This window comes from Xenopus laevis, chromosome 7L, assembly GCF_017654675.1.
Source record: "Xenopus laevis strain J_2021 chromosome 7L, Xenopus_laevis_v10.1, whole genome shotgun sequence".
Lineage (NCBI taxonomy): Eukaryota > Metazoa > Chordata > Amphibia > Anura > Pipidae > Xenopus > Xenopus laevis.
In genome coordinates, this window is record NC_054383.1 from 109,245,287 (window position 1) to 109,263,750 (window position 18,464).

At 40.5% G+C, this 18,464-nt stretch overlaps 1 protein-coding gene across 7 annotated transcripts in view; it reads left to right on the top strand.

The window, feature by feature from the left end:
- Positions 1-18,464, top strand: part of LOC108696665 (myosin-10) — a 114,552-nt gene that overhangs the window by 17,628 nt on the left and 78,460 nt on the right. For all 7 annotated transcript variants that reach the window (XM_041569485.1, XM_041569486.1, XM_041569487.1 and 4 more), the window contains exon 2: positions 12,345-12,712. In XM_041569485.1, the coding sequence (XP_041425419.1) occupies positions 12,368-12,712 (345 nt within the window). In that variant the 5' untranslated portion in view covers positions 12,345-12,367. The remainder of the gene's footprint in view (positions 1-12,344; positions 12,713-18,464) is intronic.

Here is an 18,464-nt window from a genome sequence, read left to right on the forward strand (position 1 = left end):
CCAGGGGAACAGGATTGTTTGACTAGGCCACACCACAGTGTAAACAGCCCAAGAAAAGTAAACAGCTTGGCAGCAGAACTGTTGTTTTGTGGGTTAAATTGCCAAGCCAATTGGCACACTGGCCAGGCTCACTCTGCGACTGTTTAATAAACCTTCTGCTTTTCCAGGAAAAACGCCAGCACTTTGGTTAATATGAAGTTCAACTGATTTCAAATAGGGTTGGTTGGCAGCGCTAGTATTAAATGCCCTATGTGGGGGCACATTACTTATAATGCATACAATAGCCTTCACTTTCAACTCCGGGGGGCACTCACTCCTACTTGTATTCCCTTACAGATATCTCAAATGAGTTTGTGTAATGCCAATGAACAGTTTAGCTGGCCACAGACCAGAAGATCCTCATGTTTCGTGAGGGGGGCAAATCTTTCCCCAAAACCCAGACGGTCGACCAATATGGCCGCCCCGGCGGTCAGACAGAACAGTTTCTGGACACTTTAGTGTACAAGCGGGGAGAGATATTTATCACATTTTTAATTTCTGAAATTACGAGTTTTTTGTAATTAGAAAAAACTCGAACACTTACCAAATTTGAATGTGTGCTTATTTGTAAACTACTCATCATTTTCAATGGTTTTACCAAATCTCGAAAAATAAACTCAATGATGATTTTTATGATGCAGTTTTTATTTGTAAATTACACTGTTTACACTGCAAAGAATTCACTCTGCAATATAAAATAAAATTCCTGAACCAGCAAGTGTATTTTTTGTAATATTGGTGTGTAGGCAGATATCTCAGGTCATTTTGCCATCTCCAGCATTTTAGGATGGAACTGCTTTCTGGCAGGCTGTTGTTTCTCCTACTCAATGTAACTGAATGTGTCACAGTGGGACCTGGATTTTACTATTGAGTGTTGTTCTTAGATATATCATGCAGCTGTTATCTTGTATTAGGGAGCTGCTATCTGGTTACTTTCCCATTGTTCTGTTGTTAGGCTGCTGGGGGGGGGGAGGGTGATATCACTCCAACTTGCAGTACAGCAATAAAGAGTGACTGAAGTTTATCAGAGCACAAGTCACATGACTGGGGGCACTGGAAAACTGACAATATGTCTAGCCCCATGTCAGATTTAAAAATTAAACATAAAAAAAAATCTTTTTGTTCTTTTGAGAAATTAATTTCAGTGCAGAATTCTGCTGGAGCAGCACTATTAACTGATACGTTTTGAAAAAAACTTTTTTTTTTTCCCATGACAGTATCCCTTCAAATTTTGCCTAGGACATCTCCCATTGACTTTTATATAAACTGCCAGTTCGGGTCTTTTGCCAACTCAGGCCCGGTCCCCTAACTCCATAGTCGCACCAAAGATTAACGTAAGGAGTCGAAGTTACGTGAAGCAGTGCGGGGAGGAGGTCCTGGGGACTGTGACTGCCCCAGTCCAACCTTCATCACTGCCCCAGTCCAACTCTCTTTGGAAGTTTTGGAAACTCTGATTTGAATTCTTGAGTTTTAAGCACAGTAAAATCCTTGAGTTGAAATGTTGATCAATCTGCCCCATTGTGTGTGCACTCATATTCAGACATGGTGATGCAGCAAGTTTGCACAGACCCTCTTAACATAATTGTTTGTCTGAACAGCACATGAGATTGTCGGTAACTCCGGCTACTGTTGCCATGAAAGTACTGTACTGCCTTTGTTTTAGGTTTACCACCGTCAGAGCCCTAAACACAGGCGATGCATTGAAAAAGTTATATTAGGTAAATACTGACCTTTTTCTGCAACAGATATTTCTACAGAAATGTACTTTGTTTTCAGCAAGTCCACTGGCATCATTTTTAAAGTGATTTCTAGCACCATTTAGACAAGAATGATATTTGAAACAGGCCTGTAAAAACAGTTCCAGCAATTTGCCTAAACTGAGATCACTCCGGTACTGCGTAACATACTCAAGCAATATTCTGATTCATGGCTGTCTTTTTCAATAAAATCAAATTTAGAGTCTCTTAACATTTGATTTAACTGCCCCATAGCGTTTTAACATATATAAAAGTCTTGTTGTAACAGGCACAGGATCCAATACATATGCATTCACCCAGATCTCTTAAAGGTGTTGATCTCTGACCCTCCAGTGCAGTACTTAGGGCCTTCTATAATAAGGAACAGTCTCACATTTTAGGAATTTTTACTGTATTCTCGAGAAAATTCTGAGCCTTTTCATTTTTTTGCTTCTGCTTTGCCTCTGCAGAGAAGCCAGTGTCGAACTGGCCCATTGGGATACCAGGAAAAGTCCCGGTGGGACCAGGTATCAGTGGGCCCTCATGCTGCTAGACATTTGGCCTATTTCATGGCCATTCCCTATTTTTATGAGAATAAAGTGGCTAAATAGATGGAATAACAGATTATAGTATTAGAGTATGTAAAGAAAAGAGACTAGGAGAATAGAGGTTGAGTGAGGAGAGGAAGAATAATAGTACTGAGAGTGGGCCCCTGCTCTAAGATTAATTGGTGGGCCCCTAGTCAAAGATTTTTGGGTGGGCCCCTGGTGTCCCAGTCCGACACTGGGAGAAGCATTGGGGGCTGTATCATAGGCCAAAAAAAACCTTATCCCAATGATTGTCAATTTTTAAAAATTCTTCCCATATTTATTGCGCAGTAAATATGCCATTACTTAATAAGCACAGTGATCAGCATAGGAGAAGTAATTCTAGAGATCCATAGGCAGATTTGATTAGTAGAGAGATGCACATATGTGCAGTATGGAATTTGATATACAGAAGCCTGTTATCCTGAAGGCTCCTTATACTCAATGTTAACTAAACTAGTAAAAATACATATTTATGGCAAAAAAAAAAAAAAATCCTATTGATTTAATCTTTTCATGTTCTGTTTGCAGTCTTAAAGGGGTTGTTCACCTTTAAATTAACTTTTAGTATGATATAAATAGAGAGTGATATTCTGAGGCAGTTTGCAACTGGGCTTTTTTTATTATTATTTGTGAGTTATTTAGATTTTTATTCGGCAGCTCTCCAGTCTGCAATTTCAGCAATCTGGTTGCTAGGGTCCAAATTACCTAACAACCAATAAGAGACTGGAATATGAATAGGAGAGGGCCTATAAAAAAAAAGACAAGTAATAAGAAGCAATAATAACATCTGTAGCCTTACAGAGCATTTGTTTTTTTAGATGGGGCCCTTTCCATTCCATTAAAGGATGAACCCAAGGTCCCAGATATTTCATATGATATATCCCATACTTGTTCTAATAATTTGGTCCTAGCAATCCATGGCATACCTTGGCAGTTCCAAGGCAGAAAAATACAGACATTTCCATAAAGGTTCGGTGAAAATCTCTAAACTTGACCTTTGTAGTTTTTTGCAAACTAGAGCGGCTATGATGATCAATGCCATTTGGATGCATCATTATGCCTAAGGGGTCGCAGCATACTAGTCATGGTCACCCAGCTACAATGCTGGGAGTGTTATATCCACAGAAAAAGAGCTATGTATTGTATGTATAAGGTAGCTACCCAACTGAACAAATACATACACTCTCCTGGTGCACAAAATGCACAAATCTCTTATGTTGGTGTGCTCATAAACCTGCCTATATAAGGGTATGGCATGCTGATATCACCCACAGAATAATAGGCAAGCAAGAGAGAGGGGTAATAAAGTGATTGCCTTGTGGCTATTAACCATTAACCAGTAATGGCTAAACTACTACTGAACTACAAGGCATATTGACAAGGGTTGTCCTGCTTACAGATACACTAGCATCAGAGCAAGTGCACTGGCCCTGGAGCAGATCAGTTGTACTCTGCTCCCATGTGACGGTTGTACTCAAATGGAGCATCTGGAGCAGAGCAATTGCAGGGCAGGAGAAAGAAAGGACATGTGGAACTTCACGAGTGATTTAAGCATCCGATACGTAGTGACATTGCCACAGCCACCTTCGGGGGGCACATCCATTACTGCTGTAGGGGGCCTGGTAATTTTAGGCCCGGTGGCAAACTCAGTTGGCAATACTCTTTAAGCAGCCGAAGTTCTAGATAGGGGCAACAGCATTGCAGCAGAAGAACCTTTAGGGCTGTAACTAGGGGTAGGCAGAATAGACCTAGGGCACAAAGGTTAAAGGGATATTTTCATGGGGAAAAAAAAATCAAAACACATCAGTTAATAGTGCTTCTCCAGCTGACGTCTGCACTGAAATACATTTCTCAAAATCGCAAACTGATTTTTTTTATATTTAATTTTGAAATCTAACATCGGGATAGACATATTGTCAGTTTCCCAGCTGCCCCAGTCATGTGACTTGTGCTCTGAGAAACTTCAGTCACTCTTTACAGCTGTACTGCAATTTGGAGTGATATCACCCCCTCCCCCCCAGCATCTTAACAATAGAACAATGGGAAGGTAACCAGATAACAGCTCTCTACCACAATTTAACAGCTGCCTGGTCGATTTAAGAACAACACTCGATAGTAAAATCCAGGTCCCACTGCGACACATTCAGTTACATTGAGTTGAAGAAACAACAGCCTGCCAGAAAGCAGTTCCATCCTAAAGTGCGGTTTATTTCTTTCCTAAAAGCACATGACCAGGCAAAAGGTCTACACACCAGTATTACAACTACAAAAAATAGACTTGATTGTTCAGGAATTAATATTATATTAATATTATATTTTTATATTGTAGAGTGAATTATTTGCAGTGTAAACAGTGTAATTTAGAAATAAAAATGACATCATAAAAATAATGACAGAATCCCTTTAAGGAGGCACCATGCGTGTACCTTTTCTATCCGCTTCTCCCCTTGTCCCTGGGCCCTCTTCCCAACATGGAGGATCGTATCCGCTTTCTCTGGCTTCCCGTGTAATATCACTGCGAGTGAGGGGGTGAGGTGGTTAGTTGGGTTGCCTAGGGCACCAGGTCGGCTTGCCCCGCCTATGAGCATCTTGGGCCCTCCAGATCCCAGGCAGTCAAGGCAATATGTGAGCTCTGTGGTGTTTACAAAGGGCGTACTGCACATGTCACCCTGGGAGGGGGGTCCACAACCCTTTAATTGTAATTATCATTGTAGTGCAGCAAAAATACTGACAATGGCTCTGGACACAGCAGCAGAATCTTCCACTGTTATGTATTCTGTTGATCATTTTCTGTGGGTCTGGCCTGAAAGGAATCATATGGATCAAATATACCTGACCGTTGCCCTCTAGTAAGATGCTCTGTAGGTAAACATTAGAAAGCAGTAGGGCCTTGTAGTGACAAGTACAGCACTTTTACAGCATTGTAAAATCAAGCTGGGAGGCCTCCACCCTTAGCACGGCACTATCATTCTTTGGGATTCTGTTGCCTACAAGTTATACTAATGATAGAATGTGTATATACTTGTGTGTATTGCTTTCTGGGTATTTGCTGATGAACATGTTTCTGGAGATCCAGACAGACTGAAATAATGACAGTGTAGGTAGGCAAAGCTAAAGCCACCCACTGAGCTAGCAACACCTGCATAAAAGCTGGAGGGGTGGAAAAAAAGGGAAATAATTATACATTCACATTTTAAATAGAAGTGAAAGAATAGTGAGTGAAACTTCAATTCACTAGGCTGCATGTGTCTGAATGAGTTGTTCACCTTCCAACACTTTTTCAGTTGAGGTTTTTTTTCAATTACTATCCATATTTTTTATGCAAGTTCCTGTTGGTGATGAGCGAACTGTTTCACCAAGTTTCGCAGCGAAAATGACTCCCATAGACTATAATGGGGGAAAAAAATTGTCACGCATCAAAAAAAGTTGCGCTATTTGTTGCATGCCAAAAAAAACTTGTCGCCCATAGACTTCAATGCATTTAGTTTTGCAAATCTTTGGAGAAGCAAAACAGGTCACAATCATCCATTACTACTTTCTGTCTCTGGTGTTTCAGTCTGGCAGCTCAGTAATTCAGGTGCAGATTCTGAACTGTTACAATTCTGTAACATTTAGTTGATCCATTTCTCAGCAGCATCTCTGGAGTATTAGCAACAATTTAGAGAGTCGGTGACCCTTCCTTTGCAGAGCTGCTTCAAAAAAGGTGAAAAATTAGATTTACACTTCAATATTAGAAAAAACGGTGACACATACAGTAGCCGATAAAAAGTAATTGGAAAAAGTCTTTATTTCTGGTGAACTATCTGAAACCAAATGAACTGATTAAAAATGATGGAAGGTGAACTCCTTTAAGGTAACAGCCTGTAAGTTCCCCAAGTCTATATTAAATTAAAATAAATGTAAAATGTTTAAAAATATGTCGTCCTATAGGCCTGCACACAATCTGCCTGAAAATGGGAGTTGTGTGTGCCTATAGCATGTATATAAAAATAAATTAGAGATGATAAATATCCTGTATCTAGTTCAGTGATCCATGCAGCTGTCTATCCCTTGTTTGCTTTTCACATGTATAAATATACAGATATACCAGGCATTACTGAAGCACTTTTAGGGGTGAAAACTGTGTATGCGTGCCCAGGTGCTCTGATAAATGCGTTCCATCTGCTTAATGTATATAAATGAGCTCCATCTGTATGTTGTTTATTAATGAACTCCATCTGTGTATATGTTATATGTTCTGCATTCAAAAGTGGGGCCTAACTTAGTTAGGTTCCCTTTTGCTGTTCCAAACTAATTCATGCAAAATATTGTGTTGCCAACCCAGTGTAGGAATTTGCATGAGTGACAGTCTGTAATAAAGCAACACCACCTGCCTTTATTTAGCTTTCTGTACATGAGTTGTGCCAATAAGGCAGTTTACTCTGGAAAGGTCATTAGGCTTCATGGATAAACACGTTGGGCCTCTAATCAACCTTGTAACTGGCACTTGTCACATGTAGGAATGAGCGAATTTGACCCGTTTCGTCAAAAATTTGCCGCTGGCGAAATGTCGCCCACGCCCATTAAAGTTTATGGGCGTCAAAATAATTTTGTCGCGTGGCGAATTTTTTTTGACGCACGTCTTTTTTTTCTGTCGCATAATGCCATACAAGTCTATGAGCGTAATTTTCGTGGCAAAACAATGCGAAAAAATTCGCCCATCCCTAGTCATGTGATAATCCATGCCTGTCTGACTGCCATCTGGGAAATGTTCATATAACATATAACTGAATTTAGACACATTGGGGCTCATTTATAAACACTGGACAAATTTGCAGGAACCCATAGCAACCAATCAGTGATTAGTTTTTTCTTTCAGCCAGCTGCAGGTCGAATACTGAAAGCAATCATCTGATTGGCTGCCATGGGTTACTGCCCAGGGGCAAATTTGCCCAGTGTTTATAAATAACCCTCATTGTGTTGGGTGTAAAGTGGAGTTCATGTTCCCCATCTTTTGAGTGGCTGGAAAAAGACTTGTTCCTGAAATCCCTGTATGATGTAGGATGAATTATGAGGCTGCTTTAGGCTCAGCACACTCCCTGTTGCAGCAAGGAATGGCCCTTTTCTCCATGGAGATCTGAAACTGGCCCCATGCATGTCTGCTATTGTCCTATGAATTATACAAGTGACATAAGCTGATACGTAAAATGTATTTATGCTTCCAAGGGTAAAGGTTGCCTTGTTCTAAGTGTAATATGTTTCCATTATCTGCATTATCTTCCTACTGAGCTGCCTGCCTAGCAACCGGCTGAATTGGACATTGGCCATCGTTTTAGTCATTGTGGAGTTATGATTGTCTAGCTTTTGGGGCGTGTTGGGACGTTGTTCAGTTAGGTCACTCTGTTAACCTTAGTGCACCCGTCTATTTTCCTTTTCCTATAACTTCTGCACCGACCATTTTCACTGACAATTGCATTTTCACTTTACTTTAAATCAAACAAGAATGTTAAATGAATGGTTATTATAAAGTGGCTTTGAATTACACCTTTTTTGTACAATATTCTAAGTTCCAATTCTTTGTTATTTGGATGGAGTTCCACTTTCAGGTATTTTCATTGTTCTCCCACCTTTTTTTTTTTAAATTTGGAGAAGGCATCAAAGAAAGTATAGCTGGTAGGATGCAAGCTTCTGGGCCAGGTTTGGAATCTAATGCAAATGAAGTGAGTTTAAATCTAAGTCTCCCTAGTTTTTAAGCATAATCTGGTATTATTATCTAACAAATTCATCTAATGTGACTTCTTCTATACACTATAAAATCCCCTTGTTTGGTGAGGTCGCCTAATGAGTGGATCTTGTCCCCAATATGCCCACCTAAAATGGGTAATAGGCTAATCCGTTCGGATTACAATGGTGACAATGGTGACAATACTGTCACAGTGAGGACTGCATCAACTAACCATAGCCAATGTGTTCCTTGATGTGACAGGAAAATGAAATCTGCCCGATCGATATCTGACCAACATCTAAAAGGCCCAAATTGGACGCTTAAATCTGCCCTTATACGGCCCACTTAAGGAAGGGTTACATTCCAATATACACAGGGCACCTTCCTGCTGGCAGTCAGGCATTTTTGGGAAAATTCTGCAGTTTGAGTGAGAGATGGAGTAACACAAACACACAAATATATCAGTAACAATAAACTTTAGCCAAAAAGCAATCAGCATTTCATACAACAGAACAATTCCAAATGAGGACACACAAGGCTTGTGTGACTAATCTGTATAAAAGGGTAACTAACTGTTTGACAGTTCATTAAATGTGCCTTTCCCATTAGAAACAACAGATCAGTCTTTTGCTCAAAGTCCCTTCCTTTATTACTCCATTGGGTAGCATTATATCTGCCTGGACCAAGACTGTGGACAAACACTGGACAAAGTTGCTCCTGGGCAGTCCCATGGCAAGGGTTACTGCCCAGGTGCATATTTGCCCAGTGTTTTATAAATGAGGCCCAGTTGCTCCTACATAGCAGACACACACACACCTGACCTGTCCCTGTTGAATACTTATACAGGAGCCATTCTCAGCAGTACACCTTAGGGGCAGCAGACCTTATTTTGGTCAGGCTCAGTGAGGGAATATTGTACCTTACCTACCTACACGGATTTGCGGTGAATTACCACATTTCATCAACTGCAAATAGTTTCACAAAACTGCTGCGAAAATTCATTGGCGAAAAATTTGCTGCGATTAAAGGGTCGCTCGTATGAAAATTTTCGCGCGTCAACATTATTTTGACACCTATTGACTGTAATGCATTTGGACACGCATGTAAAAACTGTCGCTCGTGTAAAAATTGTCGATTGTCAAAATAATTTTGATGCCCATTGACCTATGGGAATTTTATGCCAATTCTTCGGCTAAACGTAATGGGACAGATTCGCCCATCACTTATAATAAGTACCCTATGTCCCCTACTGTAGCAAACAAACCTTTGCGGCCGGGGAAAGGTAACAGATCTCACTGACCTACAAAAAAGAGCCATCACAAGTGTGTCTGCAGTGCCAGATATTATTATGCATTGTTATAATTGCATTATTATGCATTATTATTTATTAAACAGCCCATTACACAATTCTGTTCAGAGACCCCCCCCCCCAACACCTGTAGTCCTTTTGTATGCTTTTTCTCCCATAAAAGTAGGATATTGCATATCATTTATGCACCGCAAAGAGTAAATAAATAGCCTTTTCCCCTAGTCTTGCCCAACCCATCGATGGATACACGTATAGTGTTTGTTAGTTTAGGCAGGGTTTGGTCAGCTTAGTAGGCAGGAAATCTGATCTTGTGGCCTTCAGCTGCCCTCTCTGTGATTCTGCTGTAGTTTTCCTTGTCACTAGCCATTCTCTCACACACACTCATACTAAATGTAATATATTTTGGGGCCTCATTTACTAAGGTGGTGCAACCATCATTATAGAAAACAGCATCGCTTTCTAACCACCGTGTATTCATCATCATGTTTTCAGTGGCTTCTAAGAGACTGGGTGTTACTGTGGGTGTTCATGTTTGACTCTGGAGCGCGTCTATCATTTTGTTCAGCAAGTGAGTCAGGTGCAGCATCTGAAGCCTTTTACTCACTCTGGGTACATACATAAGTAGTTTTACATGCCGTTTTATCCCCATATTTTTTTATAACATATGATTTGCTATACCGTTCCACATTAGAACAACCAGTTAAATCGTATTGATTTATGAAGTAGTTGCATTATGCATTGTGCCCCTGAAATTGAGGGTTATGTAGGTCTATGTATCATATATCTTTATGTAGCATCAACACAAAAATACAGATCCAGTCCTTGTCCAGTCCAATACGATTTTCTAACCTGCCTGATTTTTGGCCAGATATCAATTGAGCAGTGTGTCAGAAGGGCACATTCATATGGGTGGAGAGACCTCTGTACTAATGTTTGCTTGCCTGGAGGTCTACTAAGGTGGAGAGACCTCTGTACTAATGTTTGCTTGCCTTGAGTTCTACTAAGGTGGAGAGACCTCTGTACTAATGTTAGATTGCCTGGAGGTCTACTAAGGTGGAGAGACCTCTGTACTAATGTTAGTTTGTCTGGAGGTCTACTAAGGTGGAGAGACCTCTATACTAATGTTAGTTTTTCTGGAGGTCAACTAAGGTGGAGAGACCTCTGCACTAATGTTAGCTTGCTTGGAAGTCTACTAAGGGGGAGAGACCTCTGTACTAATGTTAGCTTGCCTACAAATGTACTAAGGTAGAGATATCTCTGCACTGATGTTAGCTTGCCTGAAGGTCTACTAAGGTGGAGAGACCTCTGTACGAATGTTAGCTTGCCTACAAATGTACTAAGGTGTACAGATCCAGCCCTTGTCCAGTCCAATATGATTTTCTAACCTGCCTGATTTTTGGCCAGATATCAATTGAGCAGTCTGTCAGAAGGGCACATTCATATGGGTGGAGAGACCTCTGTACTAATGTTAGCTTGCCTGAAGGTCTACTAAGGTGGAGAGACCTCTGTACTAATGTTAGCTTGCCTGGAGGTCTACTAAGAGACCTCTGTACTAATGTTAGCTTGCCTGGAGGTCTACTATGGTGGAGAGACCTCTGTACTAATGTTAGCTTGCCTACAAATGTACTAAGGTCGAGAGACCTCTGCACTAATGTTAGCTTGCCTATTTTTTTCCTTTGTAACATAATGTGCCGATATCACAGGATAGTTTTTTTGAGGGAATTATACAGTATACAGTATGTTACATAAGATACATCATTTTAGCTGTAGGAAAAGTCTTCGGGCAACCCTGGTGCTGAAAGACGATGAGCCGTTCTTTCCATTGCCAATGCCAAGCTTTCTGGCTGTGAGTTGGAAATGAGGGGCCACTTGAGATTGTAAGCACCACACACAAGTCATTGTTACATACCCAGGGAGTACGCACTTCCTTCCCCTCTGGAGACTGACTTCGATTTTCCTAAACCAGCCTTTAAGAATTTTCTTTTCTGTTGCTGGATTTTGTTCACGTGCCAGTTACTTTATTTTCTTTCCAATCCTGCTCTCTCTCTCTCTCTCTCTCTCGTGTCCAAATGCAGTTGTGCTACAACACATGTTCCCAGCAGATACATTTACTGTAATTAGGGTATAGCTTCCCAACTGTGGAGGCCGATGGTTGATTTAGACCAGATTTGAGCACAATTAGTCTCATTTTCGGCATACTTGTGGGATCATTGCAAGGCGTTTGTGATTATGAAGAGAGTGTTTGTTTCTTTTCACACCACTTCTACTTGGTATTGAAATATGTGTGTATTTATATAAAATGTTGATATCTGTAGAAATAAGTCAAATCAACTGGACTTGCTGTGTTTTTTTCCTTGAAGACATTTCACCAGTCATCCAGTTGGATGACTGGTGAAACATCTTCAAGGAAAAAAAACACAGCAAGTCTAATTGATTTGCCTTATTTATACAGATATACCATGACCTGGATGAATGAGATTCTTAACAAACATAAAATGTTGATGTTCTACAACCTTCAGTATCCAGCATCTGACTTGACATAAAGGAAGGCTGTTCCTGTTCAGCCAGTTAAATTAGCCCACGGAATAACGTTTCAGCTACCTTTAATGACCCCAATAATTATACCCTTTGAAATATATTGTCCAAAAACGCTCTGCCCGCTTGGTTCAGGAAAAGGGTACTTTCCTAGATCAGGTCACCAATATCCTGATATCTATAACTCAAATTGTAGGGAAATGAGGAGAACACTCTGCAAGCATATCAATGCTGTGGTTATCCTTTTATTAGACGTGTACAAGTAGTCGACTAATAAAAGGATAACCACAGCATTGATATGCTTGCAGAGTGCTCTCCTCATTTCCCTACAATTTGAATTCTACCCTTTGTTATAAATTGTTTATTTCCAATAACATATTTATATCGATCCCCATATTTATATGTACAATTATTTTTGTATTCTTCTATAGAGACCTGAATAACACCCGCCAAAATGTCTCGAAATTCCCACCGAGATGATGCAGAGCGCTACCTCTTTGTTGACCGGAACCCTACAAGTGCCACGGCCACACAAGCCGACTGGACAGCGAAACGGCAGGTTTGGGTACCCTCGGAAAAGCATGGGTTTGAAGCAGCCAGCATAAAGGAGGAGCGTGGGGAGGAGGTCATAGTGGAGCTGGCAGAAAATGGCAAGAGGGTGCCCGTGGCAAAGGATGACATCCAGAAGATGAACCCACCCAAATTTACTAAGGTGGAAGATATGGCGGAGCTGACCTGCTTGAATGAGGCATCTGTTCTGCACAATCTCAAGGATCGATACTACTCGGGGCTTATTTATGTAAGTATATACAGACAATGCGGTATATTTAACAAAGAGTGAAGTTAGAGATCATCACAGTCCTCTAGGGTGAAATTCCACCACTCTCCATTCATTTCTATGGGATTTTTACAGGTGTATTTATCAAAGGTGAGCTTTCACTTTCACCCATTGACAAATACTCTTTTAAAAACCCCATAGAAATTAATGGAGAGTGGTGGAATTTCACACTAGTGGACTGTGATGATCTCTAACGTCACTCTTTGATAAATATACCCCGATATGTTAGGTCCAGGCTGGTAGACAACAATGTATATATATATGTTTATCTGCTTCTATGACACAAGTATATATATATATAGTTTACCAAGGGTAAATCACCAAGTAGTCTTATCACAAAAAAAAAAACCTAGACCAAGAGTAACCAAAAATTGGAATAAAGCTCAAAGTTAGAGTAAAGTAAGACCGGCATGTTAATAAATGCAGTAGCAAAGTCCAGGTATGGGATCTGTTATCCGGAAACTCATAATCCAGAAAGCTCCGAATTACGGAAATGCCATCCCCCATAGACTCCATTATAATCAAAAAATCCAATTTCCTTTTTCTCTGTAATAATAAAGCAGTAGCTTGTACTTGATCCCAACTAAGATATAATTAATCCTTATTGGAAGCAAAACCAGCCTATTGGGTTTATTTAATGTTTACATGATTTTCTAGTAGACTTAAGGTATGAAGATCCAAATTACGGAAAGATCCGTTATCCAGAGAACCCCAGGTCCCGAGCATTCTGAATAATATATCCCATACCTGTAATTGTAAAATGTAAAAAGTATTTATTAGGACATGTAGAGCTATACATGTCCTAATAAATGCTTTTTACATTTTACAGGTCCAGGCTGGTGGCTGGAAGAAGATATCGGCATTCAAGTTGCAGGGAGCACCCTGATTGTTTTATTGTGTGGAAAATGCAACGTTTCGGGGAGACGCCCCCTTTGTCAAGCATGAAAAACCTCTAATATTGTGCACCAGGCTAAGCTAAATAAGGGTGTGTGATTGTTCATTCCTTTGCTTCAGGCTGGTGGCTGGTCATGGAGGTTTTTACTCTTAACTGAATGAACATCTGACCTAGTTTACAAGTCATAGAATATTACTGTGCAGTGCCGTGATGCACTTGATTGAGTTAGCATGGTTATTTTTCTTCCCTACTGATACAAAATACCTGTTCCTTTGGTACTGTAAGAGACTATTTTAAAGGAAAAATAGACAGAAAAATATTGCTCAGATGCAATGCAAGCCTTTTGTAGAGGCTGGTTTCAAAGAATCCCGTGGTACTAAAGATCAGAGCCTCCAAATATTCCTCTGTTACTTCCATTGAGCTCTTGCAGGATGCCTTCCATACTAGCTGTCCTATCACAGCACACATAGAGCTATTTACATAAATGCAGAAGGCATCCTGCAGCAGCCCAGGGGGCTCAAAAGTGTAAAAGACAGCCATGCAGTGGTGCAGCTGCTTGCTATATGTGAATATTAATTGTACTGCAGTGGTGACACATGATCATAATCAGAAGCAGCCAGTTTAATAAAAATAAATGCTTTACTCACTAATATCTACCACATGCCTCATTTCTTGCCCGTCATTTTGCCCACCATGTTTTTAATAGCCTAAACATGCAAGATCGCTCTCTAGTGTCCCATATTAGAATCTCATGAAATCATAAGCACCAGCACTTGCCAGATTATTTTTACTGGGACCCGTTATGCAGAATGCTCGGGACCTGGGGTTTTCCAGATAACGGATCTTTCCTTTATTTGGATCTTCATATTTTAAGTCTGCTATAAAATAATGTAAACATTAAACAAACCCAATAGGCTGGTTTTGCTTCCAATAATGATTAATTATATCTTTTGGATCAAGTACAAGTAGTCTATGTGAGACAGACTTTCTGTAATTCGGAGCTTTCTGGATAAGACTGACCTCAGCTTCAGCTCTGCACACAGGCTGATCCCATTCAAAACAATGGAGATGGGGCACTGAGCAGATCTATTTCTCTCAGCCTGCAGAAATACGCAGCCTGACAACAGCCTGTGTGCCCATTGCCATTGATAATGGATTCCATACCTGTATAAGGAAAGTATGACTTTCCTAAATAACACAGAAGTGTCCAGGGAACAGAAATACTTAGGGGGAAATTCATTAAAGGGCGGATTTTTGCTTTGGAAGGCTCCGCCACACTTTGCTTCGCTTAGTCAGATGTTAATTCACAGAGCATACGCTAATTCATCAGAATGTAAAGTTATGTCTGGGCAGACGCAAGCATTTCATAGCGAATGTAAGTTTTCATCGCTGGCAAGGGATTTTGTAAATGGTATTACAAATTACCGGCAGCTACATTGCCGGTAAATTTGTAATACCAGCCGTGGCCCTCGCAGGTGTTTTACCGGCCGGGTGGCAACCCTAGGTACCATTGATTTCTGCTAGTGAAACTTCATTAACCCACTTATGTTTAGGTAAATTTATAGAGGGCAGGTACATATAGGTCATATAAGTGTTTTTATTAGAGATGTTGGTCCAAATGCTTTAAGTGGCAACTTATTATTAAAAATGTCCAAGAAAGCAAAATAAAGACAAAAGAGATCCTTTAATGTCCTTGACATGAGCCCATCCTAAAACAAATGTGTCATGTCCCTCAAATGGTTAAAAAAATATATATTTAACGTTTACAACTGTTAAACATAATTCCACTTTAAAATATGAAAAAACGCCAGCTTTTTCACTTTTTATATGACTTTTTGGCATACTGGATATGATGTCACTGACAGCGTCGGACTGGGCTGACGGGACACCGGGAAAAAACTAGGTGGGCCCCGGGATCTTGTGGACCCCGCCGGTCCTGATCCGTTTCTTAATGCCGGCGACCTCCCTTTTGTCGGGAGGTCGCAGTAAAAAAAAAATGTTGTGAGTGCAAACAGACCCGCGCATACGTGCACATACTCAGAAATGCACCGCGCCGGAGCAGCAGGGGGGGCCAGGGTTGGGCCCTGGGGCAGTAGCCCCAGTGAGCCCCCAGTCCGACCCTGGTCACTGACATAAGATTGAGGAGGATGCAGTTTGCCAGGTATAACCTGGTGAAGGAAACTCCAGCGAAAGGGGTTACATAATGGAAAATTCTCACTTTAGTGAATTTGCAGAGTAACGATCATTCACCTGAGTAAAAATTTGCCTGGCGAAAGGGCGCAAAACTTTGTTAGTGATGTACTCTTTCGCTAGTGAATTGTCCTTTACGTCTGTTAATAAATAGAAGATTAGTGTTGGGCGAATTTGTCCCGTTTCGATTCACCACAAATTTCTGTCAAAAAATGTGTGAAACAGCGATTGGTGTCAAAGTTGATGCCAGTGCCCATTAAAGTCAATGGGCGTCCGTTTATCGTAGTGTCAAAATTGGTGCCGGCGTTGGAAAAAACTTTGACGCCTGCAAATTCAAGGTGAATTTGCCTGTTTTGCCGCTGGGGAATACATTCGCGAATTTGCCGTGAAAATTTGCTGGTGTTTTTTCAACGCTGGAGGCGGTTAATAAATTCGCCCATCACTATTGTCGATGTCCCTGTGCATGGGATTTCTTCCAAATTTTTGCCCTTTAGTAAATTTTCCCTTTAGTGAGAAGAGCTGAAGGGCCATTAAGAGCTGAAGGGCCACAGGTCATTATAATTTCTCTTCTTTATTCTTTATTTATTTATACTTGCTTGTGCTCAGCATATTGATATCACACACCTCTACCTGTTGGTGACCTCAGGAAATATAGAACATCCTCTAGAAAGGTGGAAGCCTGCCCAGACCTGTACTCCCAGCAGGTGGATTAGTTTGTTTTTCTCTCGGTGAGACGGTGGAATGCGAAAGCGCTTTCTGAAAACATGATCTCAGATAACACCTGTGTGGAAATTCATTCTCTGGCTCCGAAACTGTACCTGTTCAAGCAGCAGCCATTAGGAGCCTTGCTTTAATTAGGCGTTGTTTAAAAAAAACAATTAATCACAAGTAAGAACAAACCCACGCTGAGATAATGATTTCGTTTCATGTTCTCTGCTTGTTGAAGAATATATTGCATGCTGGAACATTGCTGGGACAGGAAATTCATTATTGGTCATTCAAATCTCCGGCTGTTCACATCAAGATCCTCTCAATTAGGACTGAGCTCCAAACAAACAGATTGATGGAGAATGGTGGGCCAAATCTAACTAATCTGAGCAATGGCCCGAGGCAGAAGTATCACGCCTTTTTTAAAGGGGTGGTTCACATTTAAGTCATCTTTTAGTAAGCAACTTTTCAATTGGTCCTCATTATTTTTTTTATAGTTTTTTTTTTTAAATTACTTGCCTTTTTTGCCTGACTCTTTTCAGCTTTCAAATGGGGGTCACTGACCATGTCTATAAAACAAATGCTCCGTAAGGCTACAAATGTATTGTTATTGTTACTTTTTATTACTCGTCTTTCAATTCAGGCCTCTCCTATTAACATTCAGTCCCTATTTAAATCAGTGCATGGTTGCTAGGGTATTTTGCACCCTAGCAACCGGATTGCTGTCATTGCAAACTGAAAAGCTGCTAAATAAAAAGCTAAATAAACCATAAATAATAAAAAAAAAATCAAAACCAATTGCAAATTGTCTCAGAATATCACTCTACATCATACTAAAAGTTGACGCAAAAGTGAACAAATGTTTTAAGGATAGTAAATGGGATATATATATTTTTTTCCCCTTGTGCATCTTTATTTTAGTGAGTACAAATATGGAACAAATATAAGTGTTCCACATCCGCAGGGCTGCAAACACACACTTTATTGTGCCAGAGCTGTAGTTGAGACTACCTTGCTTATGGGCGACTTGGCTTCTGGAAACAACTGCATTGCTTAAGGCTTGTTACAAACCCTTCTTTATGTTTTACCTCTTAGCAGAAGCACATAGTTTACATTCTGTGAATGTACAATGGAGACATTGAGAATGCTTGCTAAGCCCACATTTCTGGGAGTCTCTTCTTCTTTAGAAACAATTTTTTTGACCATAATTTGATTCATCGGGATGAAAAATACATTTTGAACTGTATTATGTACTAAGGTTGCACGAGGCATGCAGTGAGATATCTGCTTACATGCCACCTTAACACGTAAAGGCATCTTTTAGAAAGCTCCACATCACTCAAAGCTTAGGTTACAACTAACCAGTCAAAAGGTTATTCACAAAGATAATTGTGTTGGACCAGCTCACAGAATTGTGTGTCTTCCCCGTACAAATGGCAACACTCACCTCTGGGCCTTGAATTGGATCCCAACAACTTATGTCTTGCAATGATATTTAATACACAGCTTAGCTGTCAGCAATTTCTCTTGTTTCCATGGGCATCCACAAATAGGGGCAAAGGGGGGGGGGCGCTTGCCCCCATCTGGAGTTTTGCAAACTTCACAACTCACAGCCCTCTGTCCCAAATCGCTGTTTAAATGTCCCATGTTGCTCTACTTGTCCTTGGTTCTTCTCAGCCCTCTGCTTCTAAAGAAAAACAAATCCAAGATGGCCGCACATTCCACTGTGGAATGCACAGCCATCTTGGATTTTTTATAGGAGCCAGGCAGAGAAAGAAACTCAAGCAGCATTGAAGCAACAGAAAAGGTTAGAGGTTACACATGTTTTCTGTTTTATTAACGCACCTAAAGTCATTGTCTTGTTTTTTGTAGTTTATCCCAATCTGCTACTTCATAGGCACATAAGTCATAGTTATAGCT